Source organism: Phyllobates terribilis, unplaced genomic scaffold (assembly GCF_046119375.1).
Source record: "Phyllobates terribilis strain yellow unplaced genomic scaffold, ASM4611937v1 Scaffold_8__6_contigs__length_399053987, whole genome shotgun sequence".
Classification (NCBI taxonomy): Eukaryota; Metazoa; Chordata; class Amphibia; order Anura; family Dendrobatidae; genus Phyllobates; species Phyllobates terribilis.
Window position 1 is genome coordinate 372960620 of NW_027362768.1, and position 12863 is coordinate 372973482.

The window sequence follows — 12863 nt, forward strand, 5'->3', positions numbered from 1 at the left end:
GTAGGCCACCATGTCCTCCTGACCTCCCTCTGTCCTCCTTCCAGAGAGCATGCTACGGACGGCATCCAGCCCTGACAGCCTGCGCTCCCGCACGCCGATGATCACCCCCGATCTGGAGAGCGGCACCAAGCTCTGGCATCTGGTGAAGAACCACGACCACCTGGACCAACGCGAGGGAGACCGAGGGAGCAAGATGGTGTCCGAGATCTACCTTACCCGATTGCTGGCCACCAAGGTAAGAGATCTGGAAGACCCTTTTCTAGTGCGGGGTCCTCCATCTGGTCATTGAGGGCTCCACTCCAGACAACCCCACGGTAACATATTATGGGGCCACGGAAAATTCAGCAACTTTCAAATAAACTTTGTGTATTAACCCCTACACTAATGATCTCTGCTGACTTTCAGTGAATGAAATTATATATATATATATATATTGTGTAGCAAACAGCAAAAGTGCTGTAAGAGATGATCCGTACAGGCCCCTCAACAGCAACAAGAAAGCTTCCATTCACTGACGGCAAACAGACGTCCTGAAATTAGTGAAAAATGTAATCAGAAATTTAAAGAAGAGACAGAAAAATATCATTTTATTCAGTTCAAGAGCTGCTAATCCGGGATTATGATAGAAAGATAATCTGGAATAATTGAATATCAGATAAATATTCCTTGCAGTTGATTTGGTCTGGCGGGGCGCCCTCCCGGTGGTCCGTCCGGCGGGGCGCCCTCCCGGTAGTCCATCCGGCGGGGCGCCCTCCCGGTGGTCCGTCCGGCAATCAGATGTCCTGGAATATCGGATCCTGACGATCTGACCCGCCTCAGCCTCGTACATGCAGGATACATGTGGATTTCCATACACGTTCCTTTACTGCTTGATAACGGAGCAGGCGCAGACCCCCGGACGACGGCTCTATTTCCCTTGGTATCTGCCCCCGATGACTGTGATTGGCGGAGTAATTTCACTTCCTCTACATCAGCAAATCTAAAGGCGGGGGATGGGATTCACCGCTGAGAGCGATGGGTTATGACACAAATCACCTGCCGTTTTATAATGTGTGTGATTTACAGGTTCCTACATAAACCCCCGATATAAAATCCCCGCTAATTACAGGAGCCGTAAATCTCCGGTTGCGTTATTTACACCTCCCCCCATATATACATATACGTTCAGGCCGGATATATATTTGTTCAGCAGAGCGCGGTATTTACAGTGGCTCTATGGATATTAACGGCTGCGGGAAAGATTAATTCCTCCTTTAATGAGCTTTTCTGCGGACGCTGAACCTTCAGCAAATCTTCCTCGCTACATAACGTCTCCGCCGGCATAATAACTCCTAATTCTATGGGGGAATCTGCCGCCGAGAACAGCAAAATTAATTGCGGATGCGAGAAAGAAATATTTTGGCGATTTCTGATGTGTTTGTGGGGGTCCCCAGAGAAGATCAGCGGTTTTATCACACCCTCCTCCGACAAATCTGGAAGATATTAGATAAATCCTGCTGTAATTCTGTACATTAACGTCAGATGGAAACTGGGGGGAAAAAAAAAAACCCATAAAATCAGTTTATCTGTTCCTGGAAAGCAGATTCCGGCTGCCTTTGCTCTCTGGGGGTTGTAGTGCGAATGATGAGAGTCCCTTCTTTGGTCATATTATGTGTATGGTGTTTTCTTCTTACCATCCCCCTCACTTTGTGTACAGGGCACGCTGCAAAAGTTTGTGGACGATTTATTCGAGACCATCTTCAGCACCGCGCACCGCGGCAGCGCTCTACCTCTTGCCATCAAGTACATGTTTGACTTCCTGGACGAGCAGGCGGACAAGCACCAGATCACGGACTACGACGTGCGGCACACGTGGAAGAGCAACTGGTGAGCGAAGCCATGGCAATGCGATTTATTGGGGGTGAACGGCGATGCTGCCTGCGGCTCCCGGAGGTCGTCGTCGCGCTCGTGGCTCCCGGAGGTCGTCGTCGCGCTCGTGGCTCCCGGAGGTCGTCGTCGCGCTCGTGGCTCCCGGAGGTCGTCGTCGCGCTCGTGGCTCCCGGAGGTCGCCGTCGCGCTCGTGGCTCCCGGAGGTCGCCGTCGCGCTCGTGGCTCCCGGAGGTCGCCGACGCGCTCGTGGCTCCCGGAGGTCGCCGACGCGCTCGTGGCTCCCGGAGGTCGCCGACGCGCTCGTGGCTCCCGGAGGTCGGCGACGCGCTCTCCTCCTGATGTGAATCATTTATAATTAGTTCTGCAACTTTCTAACTTTTTTTCTTTTTTATTCCCATTTTCAAGCTCTCTGCTTGCTGTTGCCCATTGGAAACATTTGTATTTAGTAACCAATCATCCAAACCTAATTCCTCTCGCAGCTGAGGGTTTGTTGCAGTTGTGCATAACCTGGACAATCCTCTGTGAGCTCAGGCTGCTTCACTCCAGGCCGAATACATTTGTGCTGCTGTTTATTCGCAAGGTTTTCTATATAGATAAATAAATCGACTCACAGGACCCCGGTCCAGCGGTCACGTCGGTCTAAGCCAGCGCCTGGGAGCCTTACAATCCGCTTGCCAGCATCCCCCACACTTTTGATTATCCGGTCTGGAGTGATGTCACTTGTGTGTCATGATACAATGATGAGGTCACGCCCGGTCTGCCGGTAGGTAGGAGGCGGCTGTGCGGCTCCCGTCTGGCGGCTCTGACTACTGCCGTGGCCGCTGGACCTGGAATCGATTGTTATTTCACTCTTCAGTGACAGCAAGCAGAGATGTTGTAAATGCTGAGACATTGAAGAATATTTTATTCTAAACTTTATACACTGACCCCTGTGATCCTGAGGTCAGTTATTAGGCTGATACCCCCCCCATTATCCGCGGATGCTTCCACCCCAGGTCCGTCTCCTCCGAGTGTCGCTGGATGATTCCTCCTGCCGGGCCGTGCCGCCGTCTTCTCGTCCCCTGGAGCCGGTTCTCCCCTTGGCGGCCGGTCACCTTTCCGTCGGCCCCCGTGGAGTTCCCTCCTCTCTCATCCTCCGTTCTGGTTTTGTGATTACATCTCCTCGCCGGTTTTCCTGCCGGCGGGACGTCCCCCTCGTATGACATTTGTAATGTGGCAGATAAATTGCTTTGGCACGGTCCAATGGCCGCCGGCAATTAGTGACGGTGACTGGAGCGACATACACGTATCTATAGGCAGCGGCTGTGCTTAACCCCTTCAGCTCCCCGCAGTGGAGGAGTCACCTTAGATTGAAGTTATTGTGTTTGCAGCTTGGAGAGCCCGCCCCTTAGGCTATGTGCCCACGTTGCGGACCTGAAGCATATTTTTTACGCTTCTCCCTGGCGGGAAAATCGCATGCGGATATTACATGCGGTTTTCCCGCCAGGTAGAAGCGTTTGTGAGGCATCTTTGCATGCATTTCCGCATGCGGGTTATCAAGCACTTCTCCAAACATCACTTGGAAAAGTGCTTGACAACTTGTTCAGAATGGTAAAAAATAAAAAAATAAGCTTTATACTCACCTTCCGATGCATTCTCTGCCCCGTCCGGAGTCTTGAGCGGCTCACGCTGTTGTGTGCAGGACCTGCGGTGACGTCATTGAGTCATGTGGTGGGTCACATGACTCAATGACGTGGCAGGTCCTTCAGACAACAGCGCGACGGAGGGAAAACATCAGAAGATAAGTATAAACTTTATTTTATTCTTTTTTTTACAGGTTCTTTGGTACCCAGGTCTGGATGAGAGTCTCCTCTCATCCAGACTTGGGTACCATCCGCACATTGATTCCGCTGCGCTTCCGCAAAAATAATGAACATGCTGCAGATTTTTGACCGCAGCATATACGCTGCGGAAAAATCCGCAGCATGGGCATTGACATTGCGGAATGCCATTGGGGACCATGGGGTGCGGATATACATGCGTTTTTCAAGCGTTTACGCTGCGGAAATTCCGCAGCATATACGCTTGAAAAACGCTACGTGGGCACACAGCCTTAAATAATAATAAAAATAAAATGAAGGTAGCACTCTATCTGGAACCGCTCAGGGGTCCCCCGCCATGTGTGTGGGATAGGAATCCAATAGAGGACTTTATCTGGTCTTAAAGGCACAGGCACGTTTATATTACCGACCTCGCTGGTCACATGACATCTAACGACTCTCATTTCTTCCAGTTTACCCCTGAGGTTCTGGGTGAACGTGATCAAGAACCCTCAGTTTGTTTTCGACATTCACAAGAACAGCATCACGGACGCCTGCCTCTCGGTGGTGGCGCAGACATTCATGGACTCCTGTTCTACGTCGGAGCACAAATTGGGCAAAGATTCGCCCAGTAACAAGCTGCTGTACGCCAAGGACATACCCAACTACAAGAGCTGGGTGGAGAGGTACGAAACTGCGCCACCCTTGTGTGTAGGCTTTGGCTGGTATTGCAGCTCTAATGGCGATTTTGCCCTTTTTGTTTTGCAGGTATTACGCGGACATTGCCAAAATGTCAGTAATCAGCGACCAGGATATGAGCGCATATCTGGCCGAACAATCCCGGTTACACTTGAGTCAGTTCAACAGCATGAGCGCCCTGCACGAAATCTACTCCTACATCACCAAGTACAGGGATGAGGTGAGCGCACACTCAGATCACAGGGGAGAGCAGCGGCGCCTCTCATGGCCACCAATCAATTCACGGGAGGGTGACTGAGAACCATAGCATTAATCGGGTGACGGGAAGTTGGTTGCTATTGGAAACTGCACGTTTTGCTGATTCTCCCCTCATTGTATCACTCTCCCCATCATCCTCTGGTGTAAACAGTCTATTGAGCCGCAATTTCCCTTATTACGGTGATGATAATTGTATCGGTGGTAATTGTGGCGGCTGTAATAAGTGTTGTGACAGCAGCGAAATGTCAGAAGGGGCAGCCGAGACGCAATCATCCGGGGAGGAGGGGGGTGATTAGTGTTGACATCTCCGCACATTACACAAGGAGTTTAAAACTAAGTTGTGGTTTTTAAAAAAAATAATAATAATAATAATAATAGACAATCCCTTTAAATCATTTTACCATCTTTGGGGATATTTTTTTTTTTTCTTATAAATATTTTTAGATTAAAATCATTTTTCTATTTAATTGGGCTTCATTAATAATTCTGCACCCTTTGCTTTCTACATAGCCTGGCTGGCTTCAGAATGGGTTAACTGACAATCTGTCAGTGAGCTCATTCTAACAGACCAATAGGAGAGTTTATATCTTTTATATGTCTTTTCTGAGCTCCTCTCAGCTGATTTATTACCACATCAAAGATGAATGTACAGGAAAGTAACCACTGGAATCAGGCTCTCTGCTCCTGCATCATGCAGCTCTCAGATTCCATAGCGAAACACTGCTGACAGATTCGCTGACAGATTCGCTTTAAGTGGAAAAAAATAAATAAATTAAATATTCCCAGATGTGGACAACCCCTTTTAAAGTGTAAAATAATGAAATTAAAAAAAAATGGAGAGCTTGTTAATCTTGAGTATATCTCGGTCTATAGCCCCATATTTGGATCAGCGCTATATGGCGTCCATTGGTCACACAGTGCGGAGGTTACAATGTGACCCCCACTGATGTAATGCAAACTTCACCCGATCTAAAATAGTCGCACAAATGTTTTTCGTCTCGCGACTGTGACCAGTGTCGGTGTAGTCGTGTTTTGTCATTGAAAAGTGGATGCGGTCTTGTAGAAAATATTATGGACTAATACATCAAACCCAGAGGCGTAGCGAGCTATTGATCCAAAACAATACATTGAGTTCAGAGGCGTAGCTAAGGGGGTTTGGTTCGGGGGGTGCAGAACTTCTGAGTTGGCCCCTCATGAGATATAACCCTGATTACAAATATGGCGGCGCACCCTAATAGTGGATGTAGGAGAACCTCAGCAGATGACCGCGCTGTTACTATAAAATATCTCTATACAAAGACCGGCACTGATATTACCGCCATATCCATCTGGCCAAGAATGACACCACAACTTCTCCAGCCAGGACCTGGCAGCAGAGATTACAGCAAAGAAATCTGACTTCTCACATTCCCAACCTGCTGATAACCCAATACTGAGCCGCTGCTGCCATATGTGTCTCTATTACTGCACCTACTGTGCGCCCAAAATGGTAAAGCAACCCTCAAGAATATAGTAATGCCGTGTGCAAGTGCCCTAGAAAACAGTGCCCACATTTTGCCCCCTAGAAAGTATTCATGGCCTTAATGTGCCCCTTTTGACAGTCACAATAACCTTATTTCCCCTTATAACAATAAGTGCCCACTTAAAATTTAATAATATCCTGAGTCTCCCCCCTGTACAGCTCCCCTCAATGCGCCCACACTGTATAGTACACCAAACACAGTATAGTGCCCCTCAAACTGTTTGATGGCCCCAAACGCCACACATTAGCTTCCACACTGTATGATGGCCCCCTAAGTAGCCTCCATATGGTATAATGCATTCACCATAAAAAAAAATACAATACTCACCTCTCCTTGTTCCCCCGCTGCTCCGGTCTGTGCAGCGAGCGCTCTGAAGCTTTGTCTTCACTGCTCTGCACAGTGGGCGCGATGAAGTGACGTCAGATGCCGAGTGAAAATGATGGGAGGGAGCACCATCTGACGCCGCCTCTTTCGTCATTGTTGTCATTGATGCCGATACAGTTGAACTTGCAATGACAGGCGAGAGGGGGCCCAGTGTCAACACTGGCAACGGGCCCCACAGTGGCCGCATGGCAGTGCAGGGAGATCGTGTCTCTCACTGTCAGGTACGAACGCTAAACTTTTAAGATCGAGTTCACTCATCTCTAGTCTATAGGGCGTCATTAAACTCTGCTCGGGTCCTAGGGATTCAACTGGTCCTGGCTCTTAACCAAACTGTGTTGGAAACTGGTGAGTGCGCTCACTTGGTGGTCTCCATATGTCCCCTTCATTTTATTAAAGAGTGATCAAGTGGCCGCATCCTCAACAATCCGTTTTACCCAGAGCTTAAGAGAAGATTTCTGATGGTCACCAGCTATTCGAGCACACGGCCACAACGCAGGGGGCCCAAGTCCAAGTTTTTTGTCAGCATTCTGGCGTAAAAAGCCAGAAAATTTTTATGCAACTTGAGATTGTGGGAGAATGTCACAACTTTTGGCATCTTTACCCAATTTTTGCCTAGATCTGACAAAGTGGGTGGAGCTGGATTGGGGGCATAACTGAGCGTGGCGGCCCACCGCTTATCTAATTCATGAGCGACTGTGCTCGCTACGCCTCAAATCTTACTCCAGCAGTGACTGGAGTAAGATTGTGGTGACACGTACAGAGGTGTACGCTGCTTTGCGTCTCTAATGAGCCTCTCTATGAATCCGCAGCTTCGCTTGCCCTAGAACTCAAGCTATCTTTGTAATACAAATATGGCCCCGTAATACTAGATTTCTCCTGTAGTGGCCGCTGTGGGGGAAATGTCTGACTAGCTGTGGCTTCGCCTGGGACGATCATTTGATCGCCTCGGTGCCTGCACTTTGTAAGGAATTCTCAAAAACAATTCCTTGTCCTATTAGCACTAACTTTAAAACGGACCCATGACCCAACCGGGTCTGGAGAGGGAACATGGCCAAAAGTGGCGTCATTACTACTTCAACAAACACCCCTAATTTCCAAAGGTCAAATATCTTAGGTCAGCCGTTCTGGGGTCTACAGCTACACGACAACTTTTGGCGCAAGAGATGTTGCACAACTGGCATTAACTCTTTACCACTCCTGTCCTACATCGCAGCATTATAGAAGTGAAGGGGGTCAACTTGTGATACCTACGCTGCCACGACAAGCAAGAAATTCAGCCACTGTTTTGTGACTTGTTGGCCTCGGTTGTGATAATTTAGGTGTTGCGATGCGACCTTCTTCACTTCTATAAATTAACGATGTAGCAGCGGCGCTGAACGATTTTTGGGTGTCGTGAACAAACCCTCCACGTAGCCTAATGGTGGGTGGAGAACTCAGTCATATACTTCAGTGTTTTACCATTTCCAAACTTTTTTTTTGTTTCAGATCCTAACCGCGCTGGAAAAGGATGAACAAGCAAGAAGACAGCGGCTACGAAGTAAATTGGAGCAAGTCATCGACACAATGTCTCTCAGCAGTTGAAGTCTATGGGGGTCTGCACAAGAAGGGTCTCTTAGCAGTGGCTACTGAGAGCGAGTGAGCGAGAGCCGGTCGGGGAGGAGGGGGAGCGCTATAAACTGACCACTTTCCAACGCATGTGGCCTTCAAAATCCACGAGCTGCAGAACTGGAACTTTCTTGAATCAATGAAAAAAAAAAAAAAAAAAAATATTCTGTACATAAAAAAAACTCTAGAGAACAACATAGAAACCTTTATAAATGGATACAAAAAAAAAAATTATGGGACCCAAAAAATTTCAATACAAACTTAAAATATAGATTTAAGATGCTGCCTGCGCTTTCCGAGGGGGAAGAGGACGCTCCAGCACCCGTGGAAAAGACGAGACCCAACGATGGAAACCCCAAAAACAAAAAAGTTCCTTTATGTTTGGTGGCCGCCTACGTAATTAGATCAAAGAAACAAAAAAAAAAAAACACAGAAACCCGCTCTCTTTGGCTTACAGCCACTAGTGTTACTGCTACATTTGCACAATTTAACTAAAAATTCCTGGGGTTTTTAAAGAAACAAAAAAAAAGACAAAAAAAAAAGTGACAAAAATCTGATAAGGAATGTGTTTGTGTTCTCGGAAAAAAAAATAAAGCTAAAAGAATCCCACATACCCCAATCCCACCCCCGCAGAACGGACAAAGTAATCCAGAACCTTTGATATTTTTCTAGACTATATTCTGTGCCATGTTCATTTCAATGTTGTTTTAGTGAATAAAAATGCAAAAAAAAAAAATTTTGAAGAATTTAGAAGTGAGAAAGGGGGTGTGGATCAAACCATCTACTCATTTGGAGGAATCTCAGTTTTCTTCCTTAGCCCCTGTGTATCTTATTTTGGAATGAACTGTGTGATTTTTTTTTTTTTTTTTCAGAATTTTAGAAATATCTTTGGAAATGTTTGAGATAAATTGGCTGCGGAAAGCACAGAGATTCACAGCACCTGTTTAATTGAATGTACATATATACGGTCTTGGTTGGCAGAGCCCTACCCACAATGCTTTGCTGCATTAGATAATTATGTGGGCATTAATATATATATATATATTATAAATATACTGTCTCTGGTTACAATTTATGGTACAGGAACTCGCAAAGTGCTGAGTGGTTTCATGTCGTCCTAATTTATTATAAGTTCCAGTTTGTCCACAAAGGCCGGAGATCAGATGGAGGAAACGCTGAAGATTTTAGTCTCCCCCCCTAAGTTTTGGCCACAATGAATCTTTCCAAAAAATTTAAAGGACCAGGTATAATACAGTTGTTTTTTTTTTGAGCATTCCATTTTAACATGCATGGGTGGGTTCTGGACATTGAAACTGACAAATTGCTTAATTTTTCATTTTGGGGCCTTTGACCGGAGGAGTCAGCAACACTTAGTGCAGTGCCGAAAATGGAGTAATGTCTTACACTTCTCCCCGTGTGACTGGTATCATCCCCTCTGCACCAGAAGACTTCGGTCTCTAGTGGTATTTTTTGGGGCCAAGGTTGTTGTTTTTTTGAATGGTGGGAGGAGCTTAGTGAAAAGGGGGTGTGTCCTATGTCAGAGCAAATAGTAATGTCAAGAAAACTGGCCTACCTTGTAGTGGAAGTTGACGCCCGTTCAGGGTCGGACGGATCTTATTCTCTGATGCCGGGCAGCCCACATTTATTAAATATTGTGCTCCTCTTAATAATTTTGTCTCGCCTAATTCCAATGGGCTAAAGGTTCAAGACTGGTGAAAAAAATGTCAGTCTTGGTAAATTTCCTCACCATGTATCAGTCATCATCAGCCCCAACTAATATAACTCACCTTAATGGCTCCAGTCCATTTTTGGCTGATTGACCGATCTTAAAGAGGAAGTGACATCACAGGAATATGAGGCGTAACGTCACATGATGCAGTGATGTCACTTTGATGTAGATTCATATCTCGGATACTTTGAGGCCAGTTTGGGGGAAAATAATACAAAGACACATTTCCTTCCTCCCGAAGTCCCTTCTTGTGTCCACACCGTTTTTAGTAGAGTTATGGATTCCATCAGTTTTGGGTGATTTGTGTGACCTTGGTTGTCCAAAGCCACCAGCCCAGACTTCTGTGACTCCCCATCCTGCCGATATACCTGGCTCCCCTTTCGATTAGACGGCCTGGAGTGATGCTATGCTCGTGTCGCGCCACCACAATGACATCGGGTCTGGCCTACTAATCCGAAGAGGCATCAGGTGTCCCGGCAGGCAGGTGGGGAGGTTCACAGGGCTGTGATCCAGTGGCCATGGACAACCAGAGTCCTGTGACTGTTTCTGCTCACTATTTGCTGTTAACCAGACCTTACACAGCAATGGTGCCCATAGGCTGCACACACACTGGGTATATACAGCGGCCCAGCTCGTTACGCCCCGTTTCGCTCCCCCCATTAATGATGTTTTCTCATTACTCCATCCTTTGTGAGGTGCGTTACATCTCTGCACACTGGAGCTCGCGCCTCTCCGTCTGCAGGGGATTCACTAACCGTCTGATATACTGGCCGATTAAAGGGAAACAAACATCAAACGAGAGAATAAAAGCTTTTATCCATCTACTAAATGTAGCAAATTCCCCAACGGATCCCGGGAACGCTTCCGCTTTACATCTGTTTATATTAGCGACTTGGCCTCTAATGGAGAGAGAGAGCGGCGACCATTCACTGCGCCAAGAACTACGCGTTTCCAGGGCTGGTCATCACTTACTGTAAGGTGTTGCTGGCTTCTCAATGGCCTTTAGGGTTAAACATTGCTGAGAACATATTTGGAGCGCCCCCCCATGTGTAACTGATGATGTGAACGCCCCCATCCCCTATTAGAATTTTTCCACCAGAGTCGGGGGGAAGCAATTTGTCCACTTAACCCCTCCATTGCTGCAGTGAAGTGGAGCAATGGCAGTTTCTGGCCTGTAGCAAAAACACTCTTGATTGTGACTCGACGCCCGCTGAGCCATCCTGTAAATATCTTACTATTTTAATGTTGCTCAGATTTAGTACCTGTAAATAAAATCCTCGCATCACAAAGAGATTAAACATTTTTGCTAAATAAAATGTGACTGGTTGTGTCATTTCTACTTTTGGGGACGTGGGGTGGAGGTGGGGGGGCAAAATCCATTAGATGAATGTAAAAACATAATCCTCTGCAGCCACAGACTGATCTTCTTCCTGGTAATAGCTTTCCTGGAGGCGGCCGTATCTGAGGCGCATACCACTGTATGGACATTGCAGCGCGCTGTGTGCGCTTTATAGTAGCTGCAATGAATTGAAGTGTCAGTAGCCGAATACAGTCTCCAGGCTGTGATGACTGACAGCTCCGGAGGGCGGGGATGGTCTTTACCAGGGTGTGTCAACCTCCAGTCCTTTCATTATTATTAGGGTGTGAAAGTTTTTTGAGATGACTCTGCTGACCCTAACCTATATTGAAATGACTGCTGACCATCTCCGAACAAGATGGCTATCAACCCAAACCTCTACTGAAATGACTCTTCTGATCCCAGCCCCTAACTAAGTGACTCTTCTGACCATCCCTTAACAAGATGACTCTTCTGACCACCACCTAGCGAGATGACTCTGCTGACCCCACCTCTTAATGAGATGGCTCATCCTCCAGTAGATGACTGCTGTTGGGAGTTTTAAACCCCCCACACCCCCCCAAAAAAAAACAAAACATCTTGATCCGATATAATCGCTCCCCCTCTCCGAGGCTGCAGGCCATTCTGTGCCCATTCATTACTCGGCTCCTCTCACATCCCTGCATCTCGTGACTTATCTTTTGCTATTTATTTTTCTGCTTCATGATGATTTCCCGTTAAAGCAGATTACACAGAGACTGACTGATCTTTCCAAGTGATACAATCCTGAGCCGCGCATCTTACTCAATGGCTTCTAAATCTCAGGAGGGAGAATATTTCCTGCCACATTGCTGGCAGCGCCGAGGTGATATATATCACAAAGCCATCAATACGGTAATCAGCGGGGATCTGGGCACGGCGGCAAATTTGGGAGACGCAAAAATCACTGGAACTAAGACATCGAATTATATTTTCAATGGGAGAAGAAATGCAATATGTGAATATGGCATCAGGCGGGATTTAATATAGGAGGCCCAGGATGAGCGCCTCTCTAGTTGGTGGTTTATATTATGGGGGCCCTCCAGTAGTGTACATAAGAGAGCGGGCCTCATGCAACCATATAGTTGTCTCTAGTTGAGATCTAGTAGCCATATCTTTCTTGCTCGGTGCCACTGTGGCCATAAGGGTTCAAAAGCAACATCTGCTATACAGTATACTTCCGCTCTATACTACACAGACTTGTTCTTGGTGCCTCCAATTATTGAAAAACAATGCAAAGAAAATTTAGTTTCAAGATGCAAAAAAGGTGAAAACTGTTCCCCGTCTGTGTCCGAATCTTGGCCTGGGCAATAGGGGCAAATGCCCTGGTGATTCCTCAGTCTCCCGTTAAAGAGACCCAAATGTGAGAGGACTTTTTAACACTTTTTTGGTACACGAGGCGTCCATTATTGTCCCAGATAGATCGTCGACCCATTACAATGAGCGTGCGCCATTTCACGTGTTTTTTTTTCTTGTACACCAACTGTCTGCAATATAAAAATGAAAAAAAAATTACAACTGCGGAGACGCGTCCTCCTTTGGTCTGTGTCGTGGATGTCGTGTCATCTACCGCTCTCGGGATTTTACTGGCTAAAGAGTAGGAGAAGCTGACTTTTTTTTTT

General features: G+C 46.8%; 1 protein-coding gene across 4 annotated transcripts in view; it reads left to right on the top strand.

The window, feature by feature from the left end:
- The window catches only part of PLXNA1 (plexin A1), a 305584-nt gene extending 294402 nt beyond the window's left edge, over positions 1-11182 (top strand). For all 4 annotated transcript variants that reach the window (XM_073644943.1, XM_073644947.1, XM_073644946.1 and 1 more), the window contains 5 exons: positions 45-235; positions 1697-1866; positions 4142-4354; positions 4437-4587; positions 8018-11182. In XM_073644943.1, coding sequence (XP_073501044.1) covers positions 45-235; positions 1697-1866; positions 4142-4354; positions 4437-4587; positions 8018-8113 — 821 coding nt within the window. In that variant the 3' untranslated portion in view covers positions 8114-11182. The remainder of the gene's footprint in view (positions 1-44; positions 236-1696; positions 1867-4141; positions 4355-4436; positions 4588-8017) is intronic.
- Positions 11183-12863: the final 1681 nt, after the last annotated feature.